General features: G+C 43.0%; 1 protein-coding gene across 1 annotated transcript in view; it reads right to left on the bottom strand.

Moving 5' to 3' along the window:
• Positions 1-12609, bottom strand: part of LOC144480685 (uncharacterized protein C10orf67, mitochondrial-like) — a 187290-nt gene that overhangs the window by 66940 nt on the left and 107741 nt on the right. The window contains exon 6 of the mRNA XM_078200283.1: positions 904-1051. Coding sequence (XP_078056409.1) covers positions 904-1051 — 148 coding nt within the window. The remainder of the gene's footprint in view (positions 1-903; positions 1052-12609) is intronic.

Raw genomic sequence — 12609 nt, 5'->3', positions numbered from 1 at the left:
AGACACACCATTAAATTAGCTCACAAACAGCAATAAGTAATATGGTATCTGTCAAACACAACTAATATTTTCTTGCACTGTATCTAATCAATTAAAGTACAAAAGAACATTTTTGTGGTTAATTTTCAATTGAATGGAGTGATGCACTATATTGATGAGTTTTGTTGAAAATAAATAGGAACACATATCACACCTATGCATTTGAAATAAAATGCCCATGAAATGAGTTGTTCAAACTACCTGCTGCATGAATAAGACTTTCATCAACCATCAAGTATTTGGGGTAACAGCCACCAGAAAGAAACTATATTGAATTTCCCATTGGTACCACCTTTAGATGGGGTCGTGCCTGCTCATCCAATTCATTAAAAGGAATTGAGTTTCTTTGGGATAGTCTATAATTCTGCTCCATTAGGAACAAAAATAATAAACTAATAAGATGAAATGGAGAAGAGCATTTTTTAAACAAGGAAAGAACATGTGCAAGAGGTTAAAATTCATGTAAACCATTATTACATATTTTTCTTAATTACACAATGATAGTAGTAGGACTCTTTATATTAGTTTTTGCATGGTGACCATGTTTCAACATCAGACAGAGAAAAACTGCAACCTAAGTTATGACAGCACATAGATAAAATAAAACAGTTACTATGTGTAAACTCTAACACCTGCATCATTGTGTGGCAAAAATAACACCTGTTGAATATTTACTTCCTCAAACACTCATAAAAAACACACCTTGCATTTATCTATATCCAGTCTAAATAGTAAAGAGTCTTTCACTTTCCTGTGTGACAATACATTGAAATTATACATCCTCCAAAAACTGAATTCGTGAAAATCCCTCGAACAAATAATGTCTTTTTGCATTACAGTTTATTTTGAATTGTTTATAAATACCTAATTCATTTATTCGAACTTCGCCCGAATGAATGGCTTCCGACATCCTTTCAGCATTCTTCTTCAGAAAGCTCACTTGTTCCTTCAGTTCTTCATTTTCATCAATAAGTTGTTCTTTCTCAAAGTCGTCCTTGAAGTCAAAATTGATCTGCAAAAATCACAGAACTCTTTTGTCAGAACAGAAAACAAAAAGCAGAAATGGCAAGCTGTGTAGCCAATATGAAAATTATTCCACAACAGAGCTGTCATCCAACTTTCTGGCTTTTATGAATCATTTGGAATATGAATAGGAAACAACACAAAAAAAGAGAAATGTGCAGAGGGAAAAAAAAGTAGACCCCTCCAAAACCGAATCTTGCTAAAAAGCCGGTAGTACATTACATACAAAGACAATAATTCATGGGGACATTTTATTGATGAGAATAATACATATCATACTGTTTGTGTGCCCTCATCATTCAGGTCCATGTATTGTGGAAGCTGTGTCCAGGCAGGCAGCTGTGGCCCATCCACCCACATCCCCCCGTGTGCTCGAGGACTGCTGTCCGTAACTAGGCAGGCAGGGGAGTGTGTAGCCGGACAACACCAGGGGTGGCAGAGCACAGAGCTAAGGAGGGGGCTTGTTGCCATTGTTGCCATTCCTCACTGACAGTACTGCCACAGTCATAAAGAGCACGTCACATGTCAAAGTAGTGAAGTTTTCAGGCTTGAAGCCGCATGGAGTCCATCAGGTCTGCTGATATATACACAGTTGGTTTTCTACTTTGTGATGGAGCCACCCGGAGATAATTCATATTCTGAACATTAACATGGCTTTGCATGCCTGTCACGCATAGGCTGTGCAGGCGGGTTGATGCTATTGAACACTTCTCTTCAATTTACAGAAAGACCAGTTTTACTCTTCATTAGTGTAGTGTAATATTTTTTGGAATCCTTTATTAAAGCAGGTGCTTATGAATAAGTACTTGATGAAAGTAATTTAAATGTAATTTTTATATTTTAATTTATCCTAGCTTACACAAAAGCAATCCCAAATAGACTTGCTGGTTTACATTCACATGGATTGTTTTGAGTCAAATAAACATTCTTAATAGTAAACAGAAATAAATACATATAAACATATGTATTTGAATTTGAAGTGATAAAGGCTATAAAGGCAACAAAACAGACAAGATGTAATATAAAAGCTTCCAGCATTAGGCAGTAATAGGTTACAGCAAGGCTTTCAATTATATATGCAGTACATCTATTCTATGAGCTCTGGATTAAACGTTAAAGTGGGCAGAAAATAATTGAGGAGTCCTTGCTGCAATATGCAAGATAAATATTAGAAAGACTTTTAACATTCCATTATGTTGAAATGACTAATACAAACAACAATGAAATATTCACACTGGATAAATAAGTGATTCATTAAAAGGTAAAGGTATCTGTTTCTTTTGATGCTGCCAGAAAACTGCAAAGACACAATTATCTTTCAAGATTTGGCTTATCCTTTGATTGGTTAACTCTTACCTCTAGCTCCACCACCTGTTATAATTAAGAATTGCAGATAATTAACTATTCAAGTCTCCTACCGCAATGAGGACACTCATTAGCAAGACAAACAAAGGGACGGTTTTCTGTAGCTACAGTCATCTGTCACACTTTGAGTGGCAGGTTTTGTGCTGGTGTTCTCTGCCATCTGCCCCCAGCAGCAGTCCGGAGCTTCAAAAAAAGCAAGGAACTTGCTATGTACAATACTGAAGCAATAATTGAGAGAAACAAGCTTGGGCAAGTGAGAACTATTTCACTCTAACTAATTACAGCTTCTGAATAGAAGTTGCTAATATACAATTGCCATCCAGTGTTTGCACCGAATTTGAACATAATTAAAAGTTTTGCAATAATATGTTAAGATTAGTAGTGAAGTGTAAATACTGTATGATTTGTAAATACCTATCTACTCAATATCACACTAACTATATATACTGACTGCTTTTGAGGGCTGACAATACAAAATATTGTCTTTAGAGCGACTGAAGGAAATGATGATCTGTTATTGCAGAGATTCCTCTTGTAACTCAACTACAAAAGTAATTTACCAGAACCAAGCCATCACTAGTCAGCATTGGCACCTTCAGTTAGGTCTTCCTTTCACAATGCTTAAAAAAAATGTTCAAAAACATAATTACAACACATTAATATGTAACATCCCTACTCCTCTTTGGCTATTTATTTTGATGTTTTCCCCAAAATAAGTGCACTTGGCTATTAAGGAAATAATTTGTATTTATATAATGCCCTTCACCTCTACAGGATGTTTCAAGACATTTCACAGTCTGGGCGGAACTTTACTGGCGCGTCCGCCTGAGATTCGTACGATCCCACCCGAGGCCAATGGAGAATGCCATTCTCCGAGCCTCGCCCAACCCCGGAATCGGGGCAGGCGTGCCGGTAAAATTCCAGCCAGTGTGTTACGTTTATGGCAGTCACTTCTTATGTAAGCAAATTCAGCAGCCAAGCCTGCACACAGACATAGAAAATAGAAAAATAGAAACTAGAAGCAGGAGTGGGCCATTCGGCCCTTCGAGCCTGCTCCGTCATTCATTTTGATCATGACTGATCATCAAATTCACTATCCTGATCACCCCCTTTCCCCCATATCCCTTGATCCCTTTAGCCCCGGAACAGTATCTAATTTCTTCTTGAATCAAACAACGTTTTGGCTTCAACTACATTCTATGGTTGTGAATTCCACACATTCACCACCCTCTGGGTGAAGAAATTTCTCCTCACCTCAGTCCTAAAAGGTTTACCCCTTATCTTCAAACTATGACCCCTAGTTCTGGACTCCTCCACTTTTGGGAACATTCAGAATCTACTCTGTCTAACCCTGTTAGAATTTTATAAGTTTCTATGAGATCCCCTCTCACTCTTCTAAACCCCAGTGAATATAATCTGAACTCACTTAGTCTCTCCTCATATGACAGATCTGCTATCCCAGGAATCAGTCTGGTAAACCTTTGCTGTACTCCCTCTATAGTAAGGACATCCTTCCTCAGATAAGGATATTAAAACTGCACACAATACTCCAGATGTGGCCTCACCAATGCCCTATACAATTGCAGTAAAACGTCCCTATCCCTATACTCAAATTCTCTCACTATAAAGGCCATCATACCATTTGCCTTCTTTACTGACTGCTGTATCAGCATGTTTACTTTCAATAATTGATGCACAAGGACACCTTTCTCAATTTACACCCATTCAAGTAACAATCGGTCTATCTATTATTGCTACCAAAGTGGATAATCTCACATTTATTTCCATTATACTGCATCTGCCATACAAATGCCCACACTCAGTCTGTCCAAATCTCGCTGAAGCATTCTGCATCCTCCTCCTAGTTCACCCTCCCACCCAACTTTGTATCATCTGCAAATTTAGAGATAATACATTTAGTTCCTTCTTCCAAATCATTCATATATAATGTGGACAGTTGGATCCTAGAACAAATCCCTACGGAACCCACTAGTCACTGACTGCCAATCAGAAAAAGACTGATTTATGTGCTTCCTATATGCTAACCAGCTTTTTATCTCAAGACATCACCAGCAATCCCATGTGCTTTAACTTTACATAGTACTCTGTTGTGTGAGACCTTGTCAAAAGCCTTCTGAAGGTCTAAATAAACCACATCCACTGGTTCTCTTTGGTCAACTCTACTACTTACATCCTCGTCCACAATCAACAATGCAGTAAATGACCGGTGAGTCTATTTAACTGGGGTTGACTGATGATACATGTAATGTTTTTACTCTTTCAGGAAACAAGCAAAGTAGCCTTTCAGGTATTTTGTATTCTACAAATTATTGATCAGCAACATTCAAGGGTTTTAAACTTTAGCAAGGTTTTTGTACCTTACAACATTATCATGATCAACAACAACTTACATTTATATATATCTTTAATTTACAGAAAAAAATGCTGTATAATAAGGCATAAATAATTTGATGCCAATCCTGAAGCAGAGATTGGGAGGTGTAACTGAAAACTAGGTCAAAGAGTGAGATCTACAGGAGGTTTATTTAGATGAAAAGAGAAAGAGGGGTTAGGGAGAGGATTCCAAGGAGTAGACTAAAACCCTGCCACCAATGGAGGAAAATGGGAGACTGGAGGAGTATACTTAAGTCCAGAGTCAGAAGAACAGAACTTTGGGATGGGCACCTTGTGCTGCAAGGAATCAAAGAGGAGAGGAGTTGGTCTTACCTCACCTTATTGTATACAAGAATTTGAACTCCAGTGGGCAAATACTAATGATATACAACAGATGGAGTTCCAGAAATTCTTATGAGGAATGTTTGCGCAGGTTGGGTCGATATTTCACTGGAGAGTAGAAGAATGAGAAGTGGTTTTGTTGAACATAAAAGATTCTGAGGGTTTGATAGGGTAGTTACTCAGAGGATGCTTTCCCTTCATTCAAATCTAGAACCGGAAGCACAGTTTCAAAATAAAGGGTGCCATTTAGACGCAAATGTGGATATATTTCTTCTCTCAGGGGGGTTGTTAGTCTTTGGAAATTACTTCCACAGAGAGGTGTGGAGCTGGGTCACTGAACATATTAAAGACCAAGTTAGGCAGATTTTTGATCCACAAGGCACTTGAGCGTTATGATGGAGTGGAGTTAAGGCCACAAGCAGATCAGCCATGAACTTATGGAATGGCAGACTAGGTTTGATGGGCTGATTGGCCTACTTCTGTTCCCATATCTTGTGATCTTCTGAGATATTGGTCTCTTCTGCCTGATAAATGTGAAACTCTAACACTTTCTCTCTTCAAGAGATTGCCAGATCTGCTGAGCATTTCCGGCACTTTCTGTTTTCATTACCTTGTTAGGAGGAAGTCAGTGTAGACTTAGAACAATTATTCGGGACAGAATTAGTCGTCACATGGAAAAATGTGGGTTGATTAGGAAGAGGCAGAATGGATTTCTAAAGGGTAAATTGTGGCAGCGATTCTCCCATCGCGACCCGCAACTTTTCAGGGAGATGTGCGCCGCTGGCCTGAACCGGGATTTGCACATGTGCCGGGAACGCATGCGCATCTCCCAGAGCCGGTGAACAGTCGCCGGTCAGACCATGCTGGAAACCGGGAAGACAGGTAAGTAATTTGAATCTTTTAAAAATGTATTTTAATATGTTTTAAATGTGATTATCGGGAATCTCCCACCCCGCCAGGAGTACTTCATTCCGGTGGGGTTTACACTAGCTCCCCATGTTCAAGGAACTAGCGGGACACCCTGCTGGAATGAAGGGGGGGCAATCGGGGATCCCCAGGGGGTTGGGCGGCGGGGGAGTGGTACCCCATGGGCATGGGCACCCTGGCACTGCCCAAGGGGCAAAGTGCCCATGCCCAGGGGGCACCTTGCACTGTTCAACAGGCAGTGCCAAGGGGACAGGGCCTATTGTGGGCCTAGTGGGCGATCAGTGGGGGTGAGGGGTCCCGCTGCCGCTCTGCAGACAGGATCGGTCTGGGATGGAGGGAGGGCAGCAATTGGGGCGGGCTGGGGGGGATGGTCTGCCGGAGTGAAGGGGGTAGGTGTTCGTCACTGCTGTGGGGGGGGGGGGGGGGGCTGTGCATCAGGGCGTTCCGGGACAGGTGGGTCAGGGCTGGCCCAGGAATTGTTGTGGGGCTGCAATCGGGCCGTGGGGGATGCTGAGGGGCAGCATTATGGAGGTCCCGGGCTGGCCAGCGATCGAACTGGCCAGCAAACGGAGAGTCTGACAGATCGGGGTCACTACACATGTGCAGAATTCCAGAACTGTGGGCGGCACAGTGGCACAGTGGTTAGCACCGCTGCCTCACAGCGCCAGGGACCTAGGTTCGATTCCCGGCTTGGGTCACTGTCTGTGTGGAGTTTGCACGTTCTCCCCATGTCTGCGTGGGTTTCCTCCGGGTGCTCCGGTTTCCTCCCACATTCTGAAAGATATGCTGGTTAAGTGTATTGACCCGAACAGGCGCCAGAATGTGGCGACTAGGGGAATTTCACAGTAACTTCATTGCAGTGTTAATGTAAGTCTTACTTGTGACTAATAAGTAAGCATTACTTTACTTTACTTGAACTGTCAGACTCCAGCGCAAATAGGCCCCGCCGCTCTGGGTTTTTAATGATATTCACGACTGGGACCTCTGCAGTGCACAGAGGGCGGAGATTCGGTTGAGAAGCTGAACTGACAGTTGGGATCTAGAACAGTTTTCCTGCCAATTCAGCACTTTTGGGAGAATTGCGGCCTGTGTTTCACTAACTTGCTGGAGCTTTTTGAAGAGGTGACAGAAGGGGCTGATGAGGGTAATGCTGTTGATGTGGTGTACATGGACTTTCAAGAGGAATTCAATACAGTGCTATACAACAGACTTGTGAGAAAAGTTATAGCTCATGGAATAAAAGGGACAGTAGCAATGTGAATAATAGGAAGCAGAAAATAATGATCAATGGATATATTTCAGGGTGGAGGTAGTTTGTAGTGATGGTCCCGAGAGATTGGTATTAGGACTGTTGCTTTTCCTGATATATCTTAATGATCCAAGTCTTCGTGTGCAGGGGACAATTTCAAAGTTTATAGATAACACAAAACTTGGAAGTATCATAAACTGTGAAGAAGACAATAGAACTTCAAAAGTACACAGACAGACAAGTTGGTAGAGTGGGTAGATGGTTGGCAGATGAAGTTCAATGTGGAAAAATGTGAGGTGATATAGTTTTATAGGAAGAACATGGAGAGACGATATAAAATAAGGGGTAAAATTCTTAAGTGGGTGCAGGAGCAGAGAGTGCATAAGTCATTAAAGGTGGCAGGCAAGTGGAGAAGCAGTTAATAGTATTCTGGGCTTCATTGATAGAGGCATAGGGCAGAATTTTCCCATCCTACCCGCCACTGGAATCATAGTGGGCAGGACGGACCATGCAAAGGTCTGTTGACCTCAGGTGGGATTTTCCGATCTTGGGTCCACCCACAGAGTACAAGAGCCAGGAGGTTATGCTGAACTTATACAAGACATTAGTTAGGCCTCAGCTGAAATGTTGTGTATAGTTCTGAGCGCCACACTGGAGGAAGGGTATGAATGCATTGGAGAAAGTACAGAAGAGGTTTACAAGAAGTGTCATTTGTGACTTTGATAAGAGCCATCTGTGGCTGTGAAGGGGAGTGGGGACCCAATTGGAGGAATTCAAATATGGAGCTCATGGAATAGTGGGCAAGTATTCGGGGTATTCAAGGGCATTAGAAAGGAAAGGCAACAGAAGACAATAAATGGATATGATAAGTTAAAATTCAGCAAGGCTTTTAATACTGTTAGTTAGAACACACAAATGTTAGTTCACAGGACAGAAAAGGCACTGGATCAGAAACAAGCTTCTAAGGATGGAAAACTTTCGGACTGGAGGCAGGTTGCTAGCGGAGTGCCACAGGGATCAGTGCTTGGTCCTCTGCTCTTTGTGATTTTTATTAATGACTTAGAGGAGGGGGCTGAAGGGTGGATCAGTAAATTTGCTGATGACACCAAGATTGGTGGAGTAGTGGATGAGGTGGAGGGCTGTTGTAGACTGCAAAGAGACATAGATAGGATGCAAAGCTGGGCTGAAAAATGGCAAATGGAGTTTAACCCTGATAAATGTGCGGTGATTAATTTTGGTAGGACTAATTTAAATGTGGATTACAGGGTCAAAGGTAGGATTCTGAAGACTGTGGAGGAACAGAGAGATCTTGGGGTCCATATCCACAGATCTCTAAAGGTTGCCACTCAAGTGGATAGAGCTGTGAAGAAGGCCTATAGTGTGTTAGCTTTTATTAACAGGGGGTTGGAGTTTAAGAGCCGTGGGGTTATGGTGCAACTGTACAGGACCTTGGTGAGACCACATTTGAAATATTGTGTGCAGTTCTGGTCACCTCACTATAAGAAGGATGTGGAAGCGCTGGAAAGAGTGCAGAGGAGATTTACCAGGATGCTGCCTGGTTTGGAGGGTAGGTCTTATGAGGAAAGGTTGAGGGAGCTAGGGCTGAGGGGAGACTTAATAGAGGTTTATAAAATGATGAAGGGGATAGATAGAGTGAACGTTCAAAGACTATTTCCTCGGGTGGATGGAGCTATTACAAGGGGGCATGACTATAGGGTTCATGGTGGGAGATATAGGAAGGATATTAGAGGTAGGTTCTTTACGCAGAGTGGTTGGGGTGTGGAATGGACTGCCTGCAGTGATAGTGGAGTCAGACACTTTAGGAACATTTACGTGGTTATTGGATAGGCACATGGAGCACACCAGGATGATAGGGAGTGGGATAGCTTGATCTTGGTTTCAGATAAAGCTCGGCACAACATCGTGGGCCGAAGGGCCTGTTCTGTGCTGTACTGTTCTATGTTCTATGCTCTATTAGGTGCTCTGAATATTGCCTGTATTAGAAAAAGAAAATGTAGTCATATATGGTGTTGCAACATCATGGATAGGGCCACCCATGGGGCACCACAGGGATCAGTCCTTGTCCATTGTTGTTTATGATACAAGTAGATAATTATTATATTTTCAGAAATCTCTGTTACTCTTCCTTTTTCTGCTACTCTTACATGGTACAGTAAAACTAGCTCTTGGCTAAAATTCTTTGAGTTTTGAACCATATGCAGACACTGCCAAAGAGTGATCAACATGCACCTGTGTAGGGGCAGCCTCAGCCATCAAGGTATTCGGCAGCATGTGGGGAACTGATTGATGAGAAGGCAACGGATGAAAAATGGAAGTGCTTTGAAAAGAGTTCCCACTTCCATGTTCCTTTTCCCCATCTTCACTCTCATGACCCACCTGCTAGCAATGAGCTGGAGAGTACGCAACTGCACATCAGTTGGGTGATGAAGGGCCAAGGCTAGGGTCTCATCGTCCAACTAAGGTAACATTCAAAGTGTCACACTCATTGGTAAAAGCCAGCATGCATTCATTTGACTTCCATATGATGTTTTCATGCAAAAACATCACTGCAAAGAGATCATGGCATTCATGCATGAGACAAACTTCTAAATCTATCTGCAAACTGAACAAAGCCTGTCAGAATCTCACTTATTTTTTGCTGTTGGTCCAGAATGATCTGCTTCTAACAATGGCTCTCGAAGTTCACGATCTGCGTTTAGTTGAGCAGTGCTTGGAGTGCCCTGTTCCCTCCAAATCAAACTCTTCACTGCTGTCCCTATTTTTACACTTCAGTCTTGTGTGAGACATGGGGCTAAAACCCCTGTTCTTGGTCTCACCAAGTATGTGTATCAGAGTGGTGCAAGGACTGCATTGAGTTTTGTGACAGTGCACCCTCAGAATGAGTTTTGAGGAGTTTTTGTCTTCCTCCTGCACCATCTCTTGCTGCACACTTCAAGAGGCTGTGGAAGATTAAAGACCCCGAGAACTAGAACTGATAAGGTAAGAAAGTGAGAAATTAGCATTATACATATGATCATATTTCATTGATTGCTGGCATGAAGCCAACAAGACAACAAAAGGGAGTATTGTATCCCAATGGCAGTGTGCAATTTAATTCTGTCAATGGTTAGCTGGGAGACTTTCATTTTTCCATCTCCAATGGCCAGGCACATTGAAACTCAGCTTATTTCCTGAGCCCCACCTCTGCAGCTGTCAGTGTTGGTTAGAGGGTCTTCTCCAATTCTTTGTCTAATCCTGCTGGTGATTGTTTGCTTCTACTGCAAGGAGGGAAGGAAGAGACCTATGCGTGAGAGTAATAGAATGTGTAAAATAGACGGATGAACTTTAATTGCCTTAAAACAGAGAAGGGTTATAGACAGTGCAAGAGGGAGGATGGACGGGGGATAGAGAAGGGGAGAGCTCAGACCAAAGGATTGAGATGTGTTTACTTTCATGCCAGGAGTATAGTGAATAAAGGGGATGAGCTCAGAGCGTGGATCGATGCCTGGAAGTGTGATGTGGTGGCCATTACGGAGATTTGGATGTGTCAGGGACAGGACTGGATACTCCAGGTGCCGGGATTCAGATGTTTCAGGAAGGACAGGGAGGGAGGCAAGAGAGGGGGTGGAGTGGCACTGCTGATCAGGGATAGTGTCACAGCTGTAGAGAAGGTGTATGCTGTGGAGGGATTGTCTACAGAGTCTCTGTGGGTGGAAGTTTGGAGTGGGAAGGGGTCGATCACTTTGCTGGGAGTTTTCTATAGGCTGCCCAATAGTAACAGGGGGGTGGAGGAGCAGATAGGGAAACAGATCCTGGAGAGTTGCAATAATAGCAGAGTTGTTGTGATGGGAAACTTTAATTTCCCAAACATAGATTGGAATATCCCGAGGGTAAGGGGATTGGATGGGGAGGAGTTTGTTAGGTGTGTTCAGGAGGGTTTCCTGACACAGCATGTGGACAAGCCTACAAGAGGAGAGGCTGTACTTGATCTGATACTGACCAATGAACCTGGACAGGTGTCAGATCTCTCAGTGGGAGAGCATCTTGGGGATAGCGATCATAAATCTATCTTCTTTATGCTTGCATTGGAAAAAAAGAGGATCAGGCAAGCTAGGAAAGGGTTTATATGGAGTAAGGGGAAATATGAAGACATAAGAAAGCAAATTAGAGGAGTAAATTGGAAGGGGGCATTCTCAGGGAAATGTACAGAAGAGAGGTGGCAGTTTTTCAAGGAATGTCTGTCTAGAGTTCTACAGGACAACGTTCCCAGCAGACAGGGAGGAGTTGGTAGGTTAAAGGAACCGTGGTGCATGAAAGCTGTGCGGGACCTAGTCGTGAAGAAAAGGAAAGCATACAAAAGGTTCAGAGAGCTTGGCGAAGATAGGGATCTAGATGAGTATACGGCTTGAAGGAAGGAACTAAAGAAGGAAATTAGGAGAGCCAGAAGGGGTCACGAGAAGGCCTTGGCAGGTAGGATAAAGGAAAACCCTAAGGCATTCTATAAATATGTGAAGAGTAAAAGGATGAGACGTGAAGGAATAGGGCCGATAAAAGGTGAAGGCGGGAAAATCTGTACGGAACCAGTAGAAATGGCAGAGGTGCTTAATGAGTATTTTGCCTCGGTTTTCACAGAGGAGAAGGACCTGGGTGGATGTACTGCGGGCTTGCGGTGGACTGAAAAGATTGAGTATGTGGACTTTAACAAAGAGGTTGTGCTGGAATCTTTGAATGGCATCAAGATAGATAAGTCGCCAGGTCCGGATGGGATGTACCCCAGGTTACTGTGGGAGGCGAGGGAAGAGATTGCAGAGCCTCTGGCGATGATCTTTGTGTCGTCGATGGAGACGGGAGAGGTGCCGGAGGATTGGAGGATTGCGGATGTGGTTCCTATTTTCAAGAAGGGGAATAGGGACAGCCCAGGAAATTACAGACCGGTGAGTCTAACCTCAGTGGTTGGTAAGCTGATGGAGAAGATCCTGAGGGACAAGATTTATGAGCATTTAGAGAGGTTTAGTATGCTCAAGAATACTCAGCATGGCTTTGTCAAAGACAGATCGTGCCTTACGAGCCTGGTGGAGTTCTTCGAAAATGTGACTAAACACATTGACGAAGGGAAAGCGGTAGATGTGGTTTATATGGATTTTAGCAAGGCGTTCGATAAGGTCCCCCATGCAAGGCTTCTAGAAAAAGTGAGAGGGCATGGGATCCAAGGGGTGCTGCCCTGTGGATCCAGAACTGGCTTGCCCAAAGGAGGCAGAGAGTGGGTATAG

This window comes from Mustelus asterias, chromosome 2 (assembly GCF_964213995.1).
Source record: "Mustelus asterias chromosome 2, sMusAst1.hap1.1, whole genome shotgun sequence".
In the NCBI taxonomy this organism is placed as follows: Eukaryota; Metazoa; Chordata; class Chondrichthyes; order Carcharhiniformes; family Triakidae; genus Mustelus; species Mustelus asterias.
The sequence above is the reverse complement of the archived record's forward strand: the minus strand, read 5'-3'. Positions and strand labels throughout refer to the sequence as shown.